Source organism: Lipophrys pholis (genome assembly GCF_963383615.2).
Source record: "Lipophrys pholis genome assembly, chromosome: 19".
Lineage (NCBI taxonomy): Eukaryota > Metazoa > Chordata > Actinopteri > Blenniiformes > Blenniidae > Lipophrys > Lipophrys pholis.
Window position 1 is genome coordinate 16302834 of NC_137647.1, and position 16159 is coordinate 16318992.

General features: G+C 43.0%; 1 protein-coding gene across 1 annotated transcript; it reads right to left on the reverse strand.

Moving 5' to 3' along the window:
• Nucleotides 1-416: 416 nt before the first annotated feature.
• Nucleotides 417-10654, reverse strand: gpr146 (G protein-coupled receptor 146). The gene is made up of 2 exons (XM_080487710.1): nt 10327-10654; nt 417-4916 (listed from the first exon to the last, which is right to left on the reverse strand). Exon 2 carries the CDS (start codon nt 4874-4876, stop codon nt 3875-3877), a length of 1002 nt encoding a protein of 333 aa, XP_080343836.1. The 5' UTR covers nt 4877-4916; nt 10327-10654; the 3' UTR covers nt 417-3874.
• Nucleotides 10655-16159: the final 5505 nt, after the last annotated feature.

Below are 16159 nucleotides of genomic sequence, written 5' to 3' on the forward strand. Positions count from 1 at the left end.
CCACAGAAGGCAAAACAATCCCCAGCACGCGTGGAATGCTGATATTTGTGCGTGCTGCAGTTGAAAGGCCCTTCACAAGCTATCTGCTGTTTGCAGAGCGGTTGAGCGTCTGTCACTGCAGCTCGGAGGGAGTGAACAGCCTGCGCTGCTCCTGCTGACCTGACCCGGTGCATGAAATACATCTATCTGTACCTTGTTGTTCTTTTGGCAAGCTGCCAGTCAAATGGAGATTCGATGAATAATAGTGAGGGTAGTACATGTCGACCGTCCTCCCTGCAAAGTGTCATGTTTCACTTGTTGCAGCAACAAAACTGTCCGGCGTCGGTTAATCAGCAGCAGACGGCAGCGCAGATGTTTCAGCATATGTCCACATATGCATTAGCAGATTTCACAGAGATAAGAAGGATGGGTCCATTCCATGTTAGTTTATTGTTTAATCAGTCTTTGTCCGAGCCGACAGAGGAGCAGATTACTTACAGAATCTAAATATATCTCTCAGAAAATAACACTGGACTTTGAAAGAGCATTGTATCCTCCCGTAAATCTCTTACATACAATATATACACATTCTGTATTGTACACTCAAGAAGCATCACGACTGAGAGCGGACTCATCTGGACCTTTTGAGGTTGTGAAGTTCGAATAGCTAAAATGCAACTGCATACATTCGACATGCGAGAACTTGGGAGGGTGTTCTAACACTCTGTCTGTTTGGGCAATCAAGTGAACTCGGGGATTTTAATTTCTCCGTGCCCGATGCGAGATTTGAAGCCCCTTTGAAATAAGAAACCGCACTCAAGACTCCAGCGTTCGTCATGAGCGAGGCGTGATTCTGAGCTTTGATCATGCTTCATTTTCCACTTGTGCAGATCGTGCCGTCAGTCCATGTGGTGGGTGATAATTATTACCTCTGCCACAGAGTTTGTTTGGGTCTTGTCTCTAAGCAAGGTCGCTTAACAGCAGCCGAGGAGGTGACATTCCGGCAGAGGTTGGAGATGTGATCTCAGCACTTAAGCCCACCCATCTGACTGGGCTGCAACTAAATTGGCAAATAAAGCACAAGTTTGCACTTGGAATCTGATTGAATGGGTACATTCTGTGTGTTGGAAGTATTCTAAATTTGCATGCATAAACATGGAAGCAAATTACTCACACTTTCTGATTCATGGAGACTAAAAAATGAGAGTTCACAGACTTTAAACATCTACATGAACATTTTGCACAAGTTTTTCTCCACAAAACCCTGTAACTCAGATTTGTGACTTTTGGGGTGATAGTGGTTTAATGTGGTCAGTCGGACCAGCGTTAGGTTTAACATGGACAGATGCAACTGCTGACAAATGCTCATGATCATGTTGTGCAAGTTGTTGGAAATTGACATTAAATCGACAACTTTCTTTGTCCACTTAAAACAGCACATCTTCAACCTGCTTCAAACCATTCATCGTTTAAACTTCGGCTGGCATTTTGCTCCTGAACCATCAGCAAATATTGGGACTTTGAACAGAGCTCCGACAATCATCAACCATGTCAAGTTACCAACGGCAGATTTGCGGGGCGGCACAGAATGTAAGCGCACGAACCGGGTTGAAGACCTTTCCTGCCGATTGACCCGTAGATGGGCATAACGGGGGCGGAGCTACGCAGCGGAAATGACTGGATGGACAGTGATTCAGACCAAAACATCCCCACGCATGTGAAGAGTCTGGAAACAAATACCGTGAGTTTCATAATCTTAAGAATGAAAAGCATTAAACTGCCGTCAGTGCGATCCTTCGGGTTTTACAGTGAAAGCACCCGCATGGGAATATTACAAGTTGCTGATGGTGCTGTTTATTAGAAAGGGTAAATTGCCTCCAAATATAAACAACCGCCATTTATCTGGGATATAAACAGGTCGCACTCCTTCAAGTGAATGCCCCCCCCATCTCACATATGTTCACAGGTTGATCCATACACTGGCCTTTGAACCACTGCAGGGATACATCAGGTCTTTATTTGGCGTTTCCTCAGGCCTGATCTTTTTTCTTCTGAGCGGCAGGCAGGAGAGCAGCTTCGCCAAAAATCATGCACGTCGATTCGATGCGTCATTTCAACAGTGGCATGTGTCAAACACGCTGATTGCAGGTGTTTGTTTGATAAGTGACTTTTTTTTGGAATAGTGCCTTTGGAGTGACCCCGCATGTTTCCACTGCAGCAAACCTCTCAACCGCTCCTACAATTTCGGGAATGTACATGCCGCTGCGTCTGAGCCCTCTGTACGACCCCGCGTGGACTCCTCCGACCCCGTGTGAGGATCTGTATCAAGCAAATAGAACGGGAGCTTCACAAAATCCATTCTAAAGGCTGCCAGCAATGGTGGCGTAAAAAAAAAAAAAAAAGCACACACACAAAGAGGATGGTGTTACTTTGGCTCAATGTCAAGATGTCAATAACATTTCCTTTATTCGCGATATTTCGCAGTTTAATGACAGATTATTATTCTATTTTTCACTTAATGTGGCCCTGACATGTCGGGGCCGCTCCAGTTGACTGGAACCGTTTCTGGTTGAAAGGTTTTGTTATTTCAGCAGAGATCACAAGAGGTAAACCGGTTATGTCTGAACCCTGAATACGAGCTTTAACGAGAGTGTTTCATGTAGCTGTGTGTGACTTCAAAGAGAAGCTGGATGTGTAGACATTTAATAGAAAGGTATCTGATGTGGCGCTTGAACCGTGACAATAATCTCTTCATGCATGCGAGTGGATCCACCTCATAGAATAATCTGAGAACACGTCTTCATACCAGCACCTACTCCTAGCTACAGGTAGTTCTGGTACTCAGTAAAGCAAAATGCTACAGTTTTGTGTAAGAGGCTAGTCTTACTGTGCTACGGCTTTAAATTGTGAGGATGGTTTAACACAGGGGTTTTCTTCCAAGTGTGGAAGGAGAGTTGTGTCTCGATTACACTTACAATGAATTCAGATCTGAGGTTTTAACCACCGAATATGTCTTTATCGTGAATCTTTAACACAAATTAATGTGAAATATCAAGCAAAAAAAAACCAAAAAAAAAGAAAAACAACCTTTCCCTTGCCGCCCCACACTGTGAAAGACCACCGTTTTAAAGAGATAATGAGGAATCATTCACAATACATCTACATGTCATCTCATTAAAGTGACTGAGGCTTCTAGTTTTGAGAAAAGTGAACAATATTTACTGGAAGAACAAAACCATGTTTTTGGAGGTTAATGGTGGTGTGTTTTCGATTTGCCAAACACTTTCTGTTGGCTTCACATAACAATTAAAGTTTATAGCTTATTGGGTTCTGCGTGTGTGTTCGGAGAGAGGATTTAAAAATACATCCCCTCGCAGCACACCCAGACTGTGGAGAGAGACCGAGGCAGCCATGCATTAGCCGAGCATGCACGCTCTGTCTGCAGAGCGTTCACAACACGGAGCCACACCCACTACAGCAGTGGCATGGTGCTTAAAGTCCCTCGCTTAACAGGCTGTGTCGTTATTGTCTATGCGGAGCTCCAAGAAAACACTGCTCAGGGCAGTAATTGGAAGATTGTGCCAAATGTACTGCCCTTGAACTAGAAGCCTAAGTGTCATGTGGAGAGCTTTACTTAGCGACAAAAAAGCAGCACTTAGTGGTTTCGCTCAGTTTGTCCTCCCACTGCAGAGCAGGAGGGATCAGATCAAGTTCTGGAAGGTGACAGGAAATTCCACAGTTAGCTATGTCGCTCTTAACACAGTCCAGAGCAGCGAGGGGATCCTGATCAGATACTGGCTCTGCGGGGTGGGGTAGGGGGGATAAGTGCTGGCTAGGCCGAGAGGTGGAAAGAGTAGAGGGGTGGGGGTGTTTTGTGATCTCTCAGGAGAAGCTCTCACGTCACCACTTGCTGCACTGTTGAGCGTTCATGAGGGCAGGACTGGTCTCTGCAATGTAGCCTCCTGAGCAGCCGCTGGAGCTTGTTGGAGAAGTTTTTGTTCATCTGCCTGTACATCAGAGGCATCGCGAAGCTGCTGGAGAAAGCCAGCAGCTTCGACACGCACCTCAAGAAGTAATAGGTAGGCAAGTAATGCGAGTTGTTAATGTAGCCCGGTGCGCCGGCGACGGTGTGTACCAACAGGGTCATGTAGTACGGTGTCCAAAGCACAAACTGCACACACACCGAGGCCAGCAGCAGCCTGTGTATTGACGGGTCCAAGCGAGCAGAGTCCTGGTCCAGGGGCGTGGACTCCTTTCTAATGCGCAGAATTAGCACGAAGGCATAGAGAACCGCCACAGCAGGAACCACGTAGCCGATAAACATCATGATGGCGTCCGCCGCCTCCTTGTTTTGCATTTTGGAGCACTCTACCATCTTAGTAGAGATGTGGTTGCACACGTAGAAGAGCAGCGAGGAGAAGCTGGTCAGGACCGCGCCGCCCCAGATGAAGCCGCACACATGTTTGGTGTTGTACACACTGGACATGTACGTGCGGGGCAGCGCACGCTCTATGTAGTAGTCCAGACTGAGCAGCGTGGTGGAATACATGATGACCAGGGACGAGATGTTGAAGAGGATGAGCAGCGTGATGTAGATCTCATTGTTGTATTCCCAAGCGTGCCAGCGGGTGAAGGTGGAGCTGAGGAGCTCCACGGGTGCCACCAGGTTCAGCACCAGGCCCGCGATGGCCATGTTGACGAAGTAGACGTCGGGCATGGTCATGGACACCTTGTTGGAGAGGTTCACCACGACCAGCAGCACGTTGTAGCAGAGGCCCAGTGGGAAGCACACCAGGAGGTAGATGAGGGAGAAGATCGACAGGATGAGGCCGAAGTCCTGGCAGAGCCGGAAGTCCACGCTGGTGTCCGTCTCATTGTAAACCATGCAGATCCACATTGCTGGCTCGGACGCTGGTCACGCTCTCTCAACAGGTCGACTGCAAGCACAAGTCACACAATTACTCTCTGCCCCCGAGAAGATACATTTACATCACTGTATACACAACACTCGTGTGACTCAGGCCCCATTTACACAACCTTTCAAGTGAAATTCAGAAATGTTTCATGTTTACATGGCAACGTATAGAAAACATTGTCTGTTTACACGTAAAAGACGGAAACGCTGAAAATGATGATGCCATGCACCAAGTTGGCGCTGTTATTTGTTTTTGTAATGAACCCACAATCATGCGCACCGAGAAGAATACGCTACAGACATTAACGATAGCGAGTACACGGACATTCGTATAGACATATGACCAAGTTGGATTGCTATTACGGGTAACTTCTCAAGAGAGGCTGCCATTGTTGTTATTGTCCATCTACTTGCGCATGTGCAGAACTATTTATTAAAGCTGTTGTGTGCATGCGCAGTAGCAGCAGTTCCCTGCTCACCAACACAGAGACGGAGTCAGAGCGTTTTCAAAAAGTTGCATATTCAGTGGCTCCAAGCACCGTTGTTGTGAAACGAACACCCAAAACACAAGAAAAGTTTTTCATTTCCACTTGAAACGTCGTGTAAACGGGGCCTTATGATATATCAACATCTTGTACTTCAATATACAAACTAGGATTCTATGACTGTGATCTGTAAACTAACAACTGCATATGGTTGTTTTGGAAGAAGTTTGGATGTTACCACACATGGTCATTTGCTCGATAAAGAATTAAATAAGGATTCAACAGAAATTTACATTTCAATGGTTTGAGTCCTTTCACTGTACTTATGTCTTTCTTCTGTATGAGTCTGTGTGTGTTCTGTATTTTGACATAGAAACAGTCTTGTTTTCTTTTCCTTGATGAGCAGTATCCAGCCCTGTTTTGAATTTCTGTGCTGGCAGCAGCAGTGAGCGAGGCCTTGACATAAAAAAAACGTCAGCCACGACTCGAGCTATTATGCCCTGGGTAACGCTGTTAATTTTACTTCACTGCATCTGACTGGCTGAATACAAACCCCTCACAATATGTTTCATGTGCTAGCTCAGCCTCGACAACCCACGACTTCTCCTTGCTGGCCAGAGCAAATGAAGCCCTTGTTCTGGTGGAAGAATACAAAACTGCATTTGTTTGACACCTTGGCAGGCTTTTTTTTTTTTTTTTTTGCTGCCTCTCTTCTCTCCATTGCAGTCACATGCGAGGACACTGCCGGCTGTGCAGAGCCACCCTTGTACTTTTCATTCGGTCAAGTAGCCAGATAAAGACGAACACTCTACAGGCGCCTTCGGTGCTCTGGCTCTAAGTAAAGCACATTCGTCTTCTTTTCCAAGTTACTGCCAAGTTGACTGGGGGCTGGGCATGTGATGATGGGTAGCTTTATAAAGAGTGAAATGTGAAGCAGGCTTTGGTGAGGGGTCAGTGAGGAACGAGCCGAGGGCTGGGGTTCAGAGCAAGGCAAAGGGAAATAAAAGAACATGAGCTGCAAATCATCCAAACGCTTATATAATGATGCCTTGCATAGTTAATGTTTTAAATTAATAATTCAAACTTGATTGGTCAAGGAGAAAGTTACATTATCTCGGTGATACTACGATTGTTGTTGGTCCACGTGTTTGGCCGAGTGGTGATCCTCCACAGAGGGAGTACGTTTTGCAATAAAGGTTAAAAAGAAATTTCTGGAAAATTCTCCTCCGAGAACACCCGGGAACAAAGTGAAGTATTTTTGTTTTCAGGAGGATGAGTAACTTTGCCAGTAAAGGGGAAACATTCTTCCGTTCACTTACGTAACAACACTACAGAGGGGCTGTTTTGGCCTTAAGCCTCAGACACACATACGCACACAAGGGCTCAGTCCCTCCTCTATACTACTCCAAGCGGCTCTAATGAGACTGTAGTGGGGGCTGGAGCTCAGAGCCGGACTGGAAGTGGATCAGGAGGAAGTGTAGAGTTACTCTATAAAAAAAAAACCAAAAACCTGTCTTCACTACGGCAGGAGGACCGGTCAGCGCTCTTGTAACCATGTCTCTCTTACAGCAGCAGCTCGGTGACTCATTGACTAAAACAGACCTTGACTAAAGCACATAATTAGCAAATGTACTCTTCTATTGACTATGTAATCCTCCACTTGCCGTGTTCTGTTCATCCTTTGACGTCCGCATCGGCCTGCACTCCACCAACAACCTCTCATCACTTAACGAGAAAATGACTCGGAGAGAATGTGGCGATTATTAAAGAGGCATTCGCTGCATGGTGGCTGGCTGTCCCCATTCATTAGCGCCTGCTGTATGCAGACGTCTCTGCCACCCTTTCATTACTGCTCCGCCTCGCTCTGCAGCTTCCGATCGCTGCGGGGGCAACTCATAACTCGGAATAAAAAAAGGTGTCATTGTTTCAAGTGGAGCAGGAACTTCACAGCTTTACTTACTGAAGGCAAAACTAAACCATGGACTAATGCTGATGCTTTCGATTTCATGCAAGACGTAAGATATGCAGTGATAACATTCTCTGTGGAACATTAAGAACCTTATGTTATCTACTACTTAATAAGTGTTCAACTAAAAAAATTTTTAAAATAAAAAATCTTAAAATGAGACATATCCAGTCTTCCCTTAATATTGCCCAGAACTTTACCTATTTGGACAGGAAAGTGCCAGAAATAAAAGAAATTGCATCTATTAGTGATGACCCAGACAAGACAAGTCAGATCAGGCCTCTCATATAATGCTTGTGAACAGCTCGCTCTTCACTCACTGCAGCAGTTCACTCTGGGCAACGTTTACTCGGCCGTGGTGAAAGTCATTGCACTTTAGCTCTGCGCATTTTGCCAGCAGCCCGTGATAATGAAATCTCTTAGTTTTCCACTCAGCTGAGGGAAAAACATGCGAGGTGAAAGTAAATGCCTTCTCTCCCGTCCTGACTCCCAGGCAAGCGAAAGCCTCACACCGCATGAGCTCTGTCTGCTTTAATTCAGGCTAATGAGGCACCATTTCATTTCCAAGTCCATTTTAGAGTCTGTCAAAACTACAGCTGGAATGAGACTGTGTCGGGGTCGAGTGAAGGTCAGGAACACGCTGCTAGCATTAGCAAAACAACAGGCACTGCTCTCTGTGGTTATTACAGCGTGACTGTAGAGGTGAGTTTGTGATCTTAAAAGTAGGCATTAACAACTTAAAGGTAAAATAGCTTGTCCTTATTGGATTTTGTTTTGCTTCCAGGCTAATTTCCTTGGGGGAAAAAAGAAGCCTGAGCGACACAATTCATACCTCACTTCATGATCAGATCAATATTTTTAGATTTCTGTCAATTAAGTGAGTATTTATACACATATCTTCTCAGGATTGCATACGGAAACCATACTGGAAAACCTCAGTTGAAAAAACTTCCCCAGCTTCCTCTCGGACACGACTCCCGGACGAGTGCAGCCGTAGACTTGCTTAAGCCTTGCCTGAACTTTTTGCACCACTCCATGTCAAAAGTGGTTAAGTTAAATACTCCCAGAGGAGGAGGCCCTTGCTTCAGCATGCTTCAGCCCCGCCAAGCGTGATCTTGTAACAGGGACGCCCACGTGCTTGACGTCTCAGCGTACTGAGACCAGATCTCACAGGCTGATGGGAGTAGTGTGACATACTGGGCCCACACCCCTCATATATCCTTACTGGAATTTACAGGCTCTTCTCAGAAAGCGCTGCGTGATGTCACATGATTCGGAGCTCTTGTCTGCAGCAGTGTGCAGCGGAGCAGCAAGGGGAATACTACAGAAAGAAAATACGATTAGATGACTCACTTTTACGCATGTTGTGGCCGTATGGAGTGTCAGAGAGGAAGTGTGGCATGATGACAGATGTCGCACAAAACTTTCCAATGTTGATTCAAAGTAATCGTAAGATAATTCAAAGTAACTGTCCACAAAATACTTGGTTTATCTCAGGAAGTCCCTTCATGCAGTCATTTTTCAGTGGAATTCTCCGCCTCCTGCTAAGCAGCCCATCAACAAAGCACTCTAATGGAGGATTTGACTTCAGGTGTATGCTCATGCTGCTGCACAACATTTGCAATATTAAATCAACTAATCTCCTAGGCAATTTAATAAGGTTCCAAATAATTCAGTATGTTTTCCCTTAAGTTATTATGATTTCAGTTTGGGGGAAATCTTTGCATTTCTTGAAGTACAGATCACCAGATCTGTAGTTGTCTTGTCAAAAAGACGATAAACATACAAACAAACGAAAAAGGAGAACAACCCTGCTGCTTTGAAGGGCTCTCTGTTGAATAGACAGTTTTAAACAATGTCAGGAGAGACAGTGTTTCCTCCGGCTGCGCTCTATTGTTACAGACGCTGGTCAAACACAGGTCACAGTCGGTCTCCTCAGCCCTCCTCGCCTTCTTCCCGGCAACACGTTAACTGTCGGAGGCATCAACAGAGTCAGAGTTCAATGGTCAACACAAAGCAGGCTTACAGCCATTAAGCCCCCCCCAGGCACACACGCCCATGTCCCCTCCGGTCACATGGATGAAGCTGACAACAAGTGCAACGCCTAAATCTCAAGAAGCATTCAGTTTGGTGGGTGGTGGCGACACTTGACAATGAAACATCCAGTCAGTGTGATTTAAAGATCAAATCCATCACCACTGACGCCACTGTTCACTGCATGGTTTTACAAACTGCGGCAGCTTCACAAACAACACTCTGTGCATGATTCTGAATAAATGAACGATATCTTTGCATCTGTTTTCAGTTAGGGATCAGAAGCTCTTACGGGCTACAATAAAATGAAGATGTGCGGAGGCCAGGGGATGACATTAAACAAAGAAAGTGAATTATGACTGTTTAGATTCTAAAAGTATAAAACATCAAAGTACAATCATGAATATATAAATTATAATTAAAGTAATTATGGTGTAGAGTTTAAAGAGATATGGATGCCTTATGGTTGGCTAAACAAACCGACTGTGACAGGTCCCAAAGGAAGAGAATAGGATGTTCACTGTGTAAACAACAATTCAACAAGCAGAAAAAAAGAAAATGTGACTGAACTACTTTAACTTGGAAAAGCTGATCACGTGAGAAACATCTTCAGGTGTTGTTTGTCAAACATGGACATCTCGTTAAAGACTGTGGCGTCTCCAAACGATGGACGAAACAAAAAACCCCATCATATAATCTTGGTTCATTTCGTTTCGTCACACTTCGTGCAGAAGCAGAGCTGACAGGACTTTCGCATTATTCTGCCCTTTTCTATTGTTGGTAGAATTACAACCGCTCCTCTGGCCATCCTCCAGCGGGGCAGACTCACTCCTGCTCACTTCTTCTTTCTTTTCTTTTCTTTTTTTTTTTTCCCCCAGGTGAAAACCAGAGACCTACTTTTCGCATTAGCCAGGAGGGAAATGACAGAGAAGCAGAAGACAACTCACCGCGGACGTATCGGTTTGGCTCGGTGACAAACCTACGGAGGCATCGGGTTTGGATGGAGCATTTCCACTGGCATTTCTCAGTCGTTTCATACGAGCAACAAAAAAAAAAAAAAAAAAAAAAGAAACAAACAAGGATTAAAAAGCCTCTTCAGCTCAGCGCGCGGTCATGAAGACTGAAAAGAAGTGGATTTGAGTCAAACACGTCCTCTTATAGGAACTTTTCGGACGAGGCTCGGAGTGAAAAGGGGCCGACCGTTACAGACTTTACTACTGCTGGAGAGCTGCGGAGGGAGCCCACTGTGTACACACGTGACCCTCCCCCACCGTCTCCTCTCCGCAGCCGCTGGTCGCGAGGCCCCGAGCTCCCGTTCTGCGCTCTGATTGGACGGGACGCGCGGAGGCGGGGCGAACGTTTGCACGCACACACATAAACACACGTACGCACGCACACGAGCACAAATAGTCGTGTTTTTTTTTTTTTCAAAATGTTTTCACTTTTTAGCGCATAGTGATGTCTTATAACACTGATTTCTTTTCCAATCCCAATTCAGATAAAACCATATCTGGTGTGTGGTATGAGAATGGACATCTTGAACAGAAACAAAAAATTAAAAAGTTATTTATTTTCATACCAGAACTGGACAAATAGACTAGATCCAGATACCTGAAACAAGAGACTGATTCTCTTATAAAAACATAGACTAGACTTTTCAAACTACACTTGGATTCCTTAGAAAGCTTTAAGCTGACTTGGGCCTCGTTAAAACAACATTTCAAGTGAAAACGCATCGTTTTTGCATTTTCGTTTCAAAAAAGTTTTGCGTTCACACAACATTTTGAAAATGAATTCTGTTTACTCAGAAACGACAGAAATACTGAAATCTTTTGGAGTTAGTACATGCATGCAGAAAACAATATCGTATAAACATGTACAATGGTGAGAAACTCTGGAGTCTGCAGTTGTTGTTATTGTCGATCTAGTCACACAAGAAGTAGAAGAACTATTATGGACGTATTCTAAGATAATAAATAAAGAAGTGAAATGTTGTTAAGAATGCAAAAATACAGTAGATACAAGGGTGTACAGCATTGATAAGACTGTCTGAGCATCACAAATCACATGGACAAGTAGTTTGACCAACTAGCAGGAATTAAAATAGCCTTAACATTAATTAAAAAAATAAAAAATAAAACATGTTTATCTAAATATAGTGACTAGCATAAGAATTGATCCAAAAACAGATAAATGTGGCATCAATCAAAATTATGAGATTATAGAGACAGATGAGCTCAGAGAACGTTCACTGTTTTTCTCTGCATGAGATGAGAGTGGGAATTAACCAACACTGTGGTCCCAGCTGCTATTATATCTGGGCTAGACTCATGACCTGAATGAATGAAAGATAACCAAGGACAAGTAAATACAGCACAACTCAGCCAGAAAAGCAAAGTTGAAGATATGTTTCAATCAAAACAAAGTTCTCCATGAAAACTTGCACTTTAACTGTCTTGCTCAGTCTGACACTCATCTCGTCATATTTATTCATCTTTTACAGCTGTAATTAGCGAAGGTAGCTTAGGTGATTGCTTTAAATGAGAAGATCCAAAACAACCACAATCAATAATAAAATGACCATAAAAGCCTGCAAGCTAATCAAGAGACATAACATTTTACATGATACAAAGCAAAATGACAAGAAAGAGACAAGGTGGACACAAACTTAGGGAAACAAATACTTAAAAAATTATATGTATAAAAAAAGCTCCCGAAACCAAGAGGAGAGCAACAAAATATGCTGCATCACAAGATGACCACAGAAATAAAAAATAAAAAAAAAACAACAACAATTGGTTTTACATGAGATGGCCGGATTAAACAATAATCATTTTAACTCAACAGCCACGATGACTGACAAAATAGCTGCCATTGTGCGAATTCTGTTGAGATACAACTTTTCATGGAGAAATGTTTTTGAACTTTGTGGGTTTGTTGCTCAAACTAACCTTCCTGGATTGTATTTCATTGTCTCACCACAATCCGCAACAACACAGCTCCAGCAAAACGGCCCATTCTTTCAACACAGAACCTTTTTACTGGCTGTACTCCCACTGACCATAAACTAACCTCACGCCGAGTTCAGACGACTCAAGATGATAAAGAGCGAAGATAGGCTAAAGGGTAGGCAACATGTCCTGGATTCTTTGAACCACAATCAAATTCACAAATCCACAGGATTTTGCCCTTTCTTTGGAGTAGAACCCAAGTGTATTGTATCAAACCAACCAAGCAAAGGAACCACTGTCATGCTGCTGCTGAATTAGTTAGAACAAATAGCTCCAGTCTACTGGATGTTCAGGGAAGCAGAAATAGACCGAGATGACATTTGGTGACAAGTATTTAAATTTGGTTAGAATAGGTGGCTCTTTTGGTTTCATTCATCCTTGATGACAATTCAGGCCCTTGTTTACACAACAATGTTTCCAGTGACAACACCTTGACTGTTAAAAGAAAAGTTGTGTTTAGACTGCAGCGGCAGACACACTGGCACTGATGTAGTTAGTATGCCGGCCCATGGGAGCAGTATATATATATATTTTCTTTTCCCCTGTAAAGAAACCACACACACGTGTGCAGAGAACAATACGCTATAACCTGAACAAAATGGAGAGTACCTGACACTCGTATGGACAGACGACGAATCGGAGGCTGTCTCCACTATAATAGTAAAGCATGTTTTGTGGTTACACTCGTTTTTGTTGTCATGTAAACAGGGCCTTCGTCAGCATATATATTTATGTGTGACGTGTTGTTTCCCATTCTGGCCTTTCCAGAGGAAGACCAGGCAGAATTTATTGTTTCCAAAAGTTTCCAAAGAGGAACTGTGGTAAAGATCAACAGGGGAGGCCATCTACATCTAACTATGCTGGGACTGCTCAGTAGAGTGGTAACTATTCTCACCATGTTTTGGTTTGAGTTTGCATGTTCTCCCTGTGGGTTCATGTTTTCTTTTTTTTTTCTCCAACTTTTTTTTCCATTTTAAAAACTTGTTGCTTAACCAGTTGGTGGAGCAAGTGTATTTCTTTAAAGGGTCTGGTTCCAAGAAATCACCTCTGATGTCAAGCTAATATGGTTGAGTTTAAATAGTTTAAATAGTCCACATCTACCTCAAATATATTCTTTTTCATTTGGGTCTTGTTTAAAGAGTCCATTTCCTAATTTGAGCCTGTCTACTTTAGAGAGCCAGGGCTTTGTTTAAAGAGGCCCGGTTGGTTTAAGTGCTATTTTTTGTTCATGTCTTGTTTCTTAGAGTGGCTGTTAAAAAGGGCTAAACTGTGACTCTGAATAGGTTTTAATTGTGGAAGTGTCTGACTGTATGTCTCACTGTATCGACCCTGTGACTGACTGAGTGAACTGCAGCCCCTGTGAGCCTGAGTCGAATAAATTGGTTTGGAAGTTGCTCACCCACAATACACAAGGAAATTCTACTCTGTGCTGAAATAACATATGCCTTGCAGTCCGGATACGTTTTGTGAAAAAGAGAATTTATAGCCTGGTATAAAACTAAAGCCTGTCAAGGACAAATACATGTTGCAGATGATGGTTGGTTGATGTTCTTTGCGTCACAGTTTATTTTTAACGCAGGTACATCGGCAAACCTCCCTTTTCTCACAATGAAAGAAAACTGACGGCATATTTAAAAAACACACATGAAGAGTAATAGCAACTTCCAACTCTGGCAGAAACATGAGGGTAAAAAGTTGTAATAAAACAAGGCTGCTAATCATCTTGGCAACTAATACAGTAAGACAATACGCTATGATGATGAATGGTCTTTGCGCTGTTCTGTTGAAAGGAGCCTTTAATAAAGCAGCTGGAGTTTGCTAAGAAGATTAGAGATTATGATGTAGATACTTTGCAGCTTATAGCACATATCATAATCCTAACATACAAAGACAATTTATGATGATCCTTTCACAACTTCCGCTTTACGACCACAAACTACATTAGAACTGTGTTTCTGTTGGTCTAATCCATCACATGTATTTCAGTATTTCAATTTAGAACAATTGCAGTACATCATCGTCACATCTTTTAGTGAGTACGGATAAGTCACTTAGAGCAAGTAAATGTCATGTTGGTGTTTACTGCAAATGTCACAGAAAACCTATAAAACCTTACATGATCGATGGCTTCCTGAGCTGCACCCATAGGTCAGCGATAAGAGAGGCGTGTGCAGCATGGCAACATGAGGTCCTCATCAGCGCTTCACTGTGAACAGATCCATCCCTTAATTTCCTGCTCAGCACCTGAGGGAAAGCTGCAGCAACAAAAGCCCCAAAGCAAAGCGCTGAATGCCTGCCGTGCTAAAAGAGAGGAAGTGGATCTTTCATTAGACTCTGAAAAGCATCTGCGTGCCCCATCAGCTCCCCGTGCAAGTAATGGATTGGTTATAGGCCGGCAATAAAAATGAAAAACAGTACCGGAGGATTCTTGGAATGCAAAGTATCAAAATAAAGCTGCCTCTTAAGGGGTTCAGTGCGAGCTTTATGACGGTGCAGAACATTAGTCTCTCGAGCCACTTTTCAAGAAACGAAGCAGACACTTTTGGGGCTGGAATAATTGAAGAGATGCAGATTATGTTCACGAATATCATGTTGAAACAAAAATAGCCCTGCTTTTTCAGCAACTTCTTCGTCTATCAGATATGTGCGCTGCAGCAAACTGTGATGTCTGAGAAGATAGCATCCAATCTGACATCTACATTTACAGGAAACTGTACGTCAGAGTTCTTTCCTGTTGTAACTACCATCACTGATGAAGTTGACCCAAAAAACCCCTGCACGATTCATTCTAGCTGAACGTCAACATTTCCAGTAACTTACTTTTTGGGGGTTGCAAGAGTATTCATTTGCTATTTCTGATGGATCCAGTCCACCATTCTCCATTGAAAATGTCTTTGAATTTAATCACTAAATCAGTGTGTTGGATAATCAGATGACACATTTTCTTGAAACACTTTGTTTTTCTGGCAAAACCTCTGTCTAAGCTCTCCGTAAAAGTAAAAGTCAGTATAGTTGTGTATTATCATATTGGCTCGGGCATATTTTTACTCAAGCTGACCCGTCCCTTGATATTAACTTTAGAATGAGGAATTCTACAGAGAGATACTCCAGATTGAGAATCATCCTGTAATCTATGTACTTGATACCAATTGAAGAAACATTAACATGATGTTCCATACAATATCTTACTTCGCACTTTGTTGTATAACGATAACAAGCTTATTTTCATGACACAGTTAAGTGCTATTCACTGGCAACTCACCGTGTTTCCAGCCTTTTTATCTTTGCACACAGGTTTGTACCGCTTGTGAAATCATCACCCTGGAGGCCGAGATGTTTCAGCGATTACACCCGTGGAATTGGTTCATTTATCAGATAAGACATTTGAAGGCAAACGCTATCTGGAGTTAGTCAAGATAATGTTGATTACAAAGAAATGATTGATGCATTAAGAAGATTGTTCAGAATAAGGAAAGACATTTTTTTCCCCCATTTGATACCTTCTTAACGTCTGAAATTAGCTACATTTCTATTAAACTACAAGGCATTTGAACTTTATCATCTGTGTTCTGAGCTCATATGTGCCACACTGACTGTGGCTGCAATGGTGCCACCCACTATATCCGCAATTATTATACCATAAAGTTAATTATTATTGAATTTTGAAAAAGCACTTGTGTTTGAAATGTCCAGGATGTGTCTCATTCTGAATGAAACACATTGCTTCCTTTTTCTTTCAAATACCAGAAATGGAGGCGTGAATCATTAC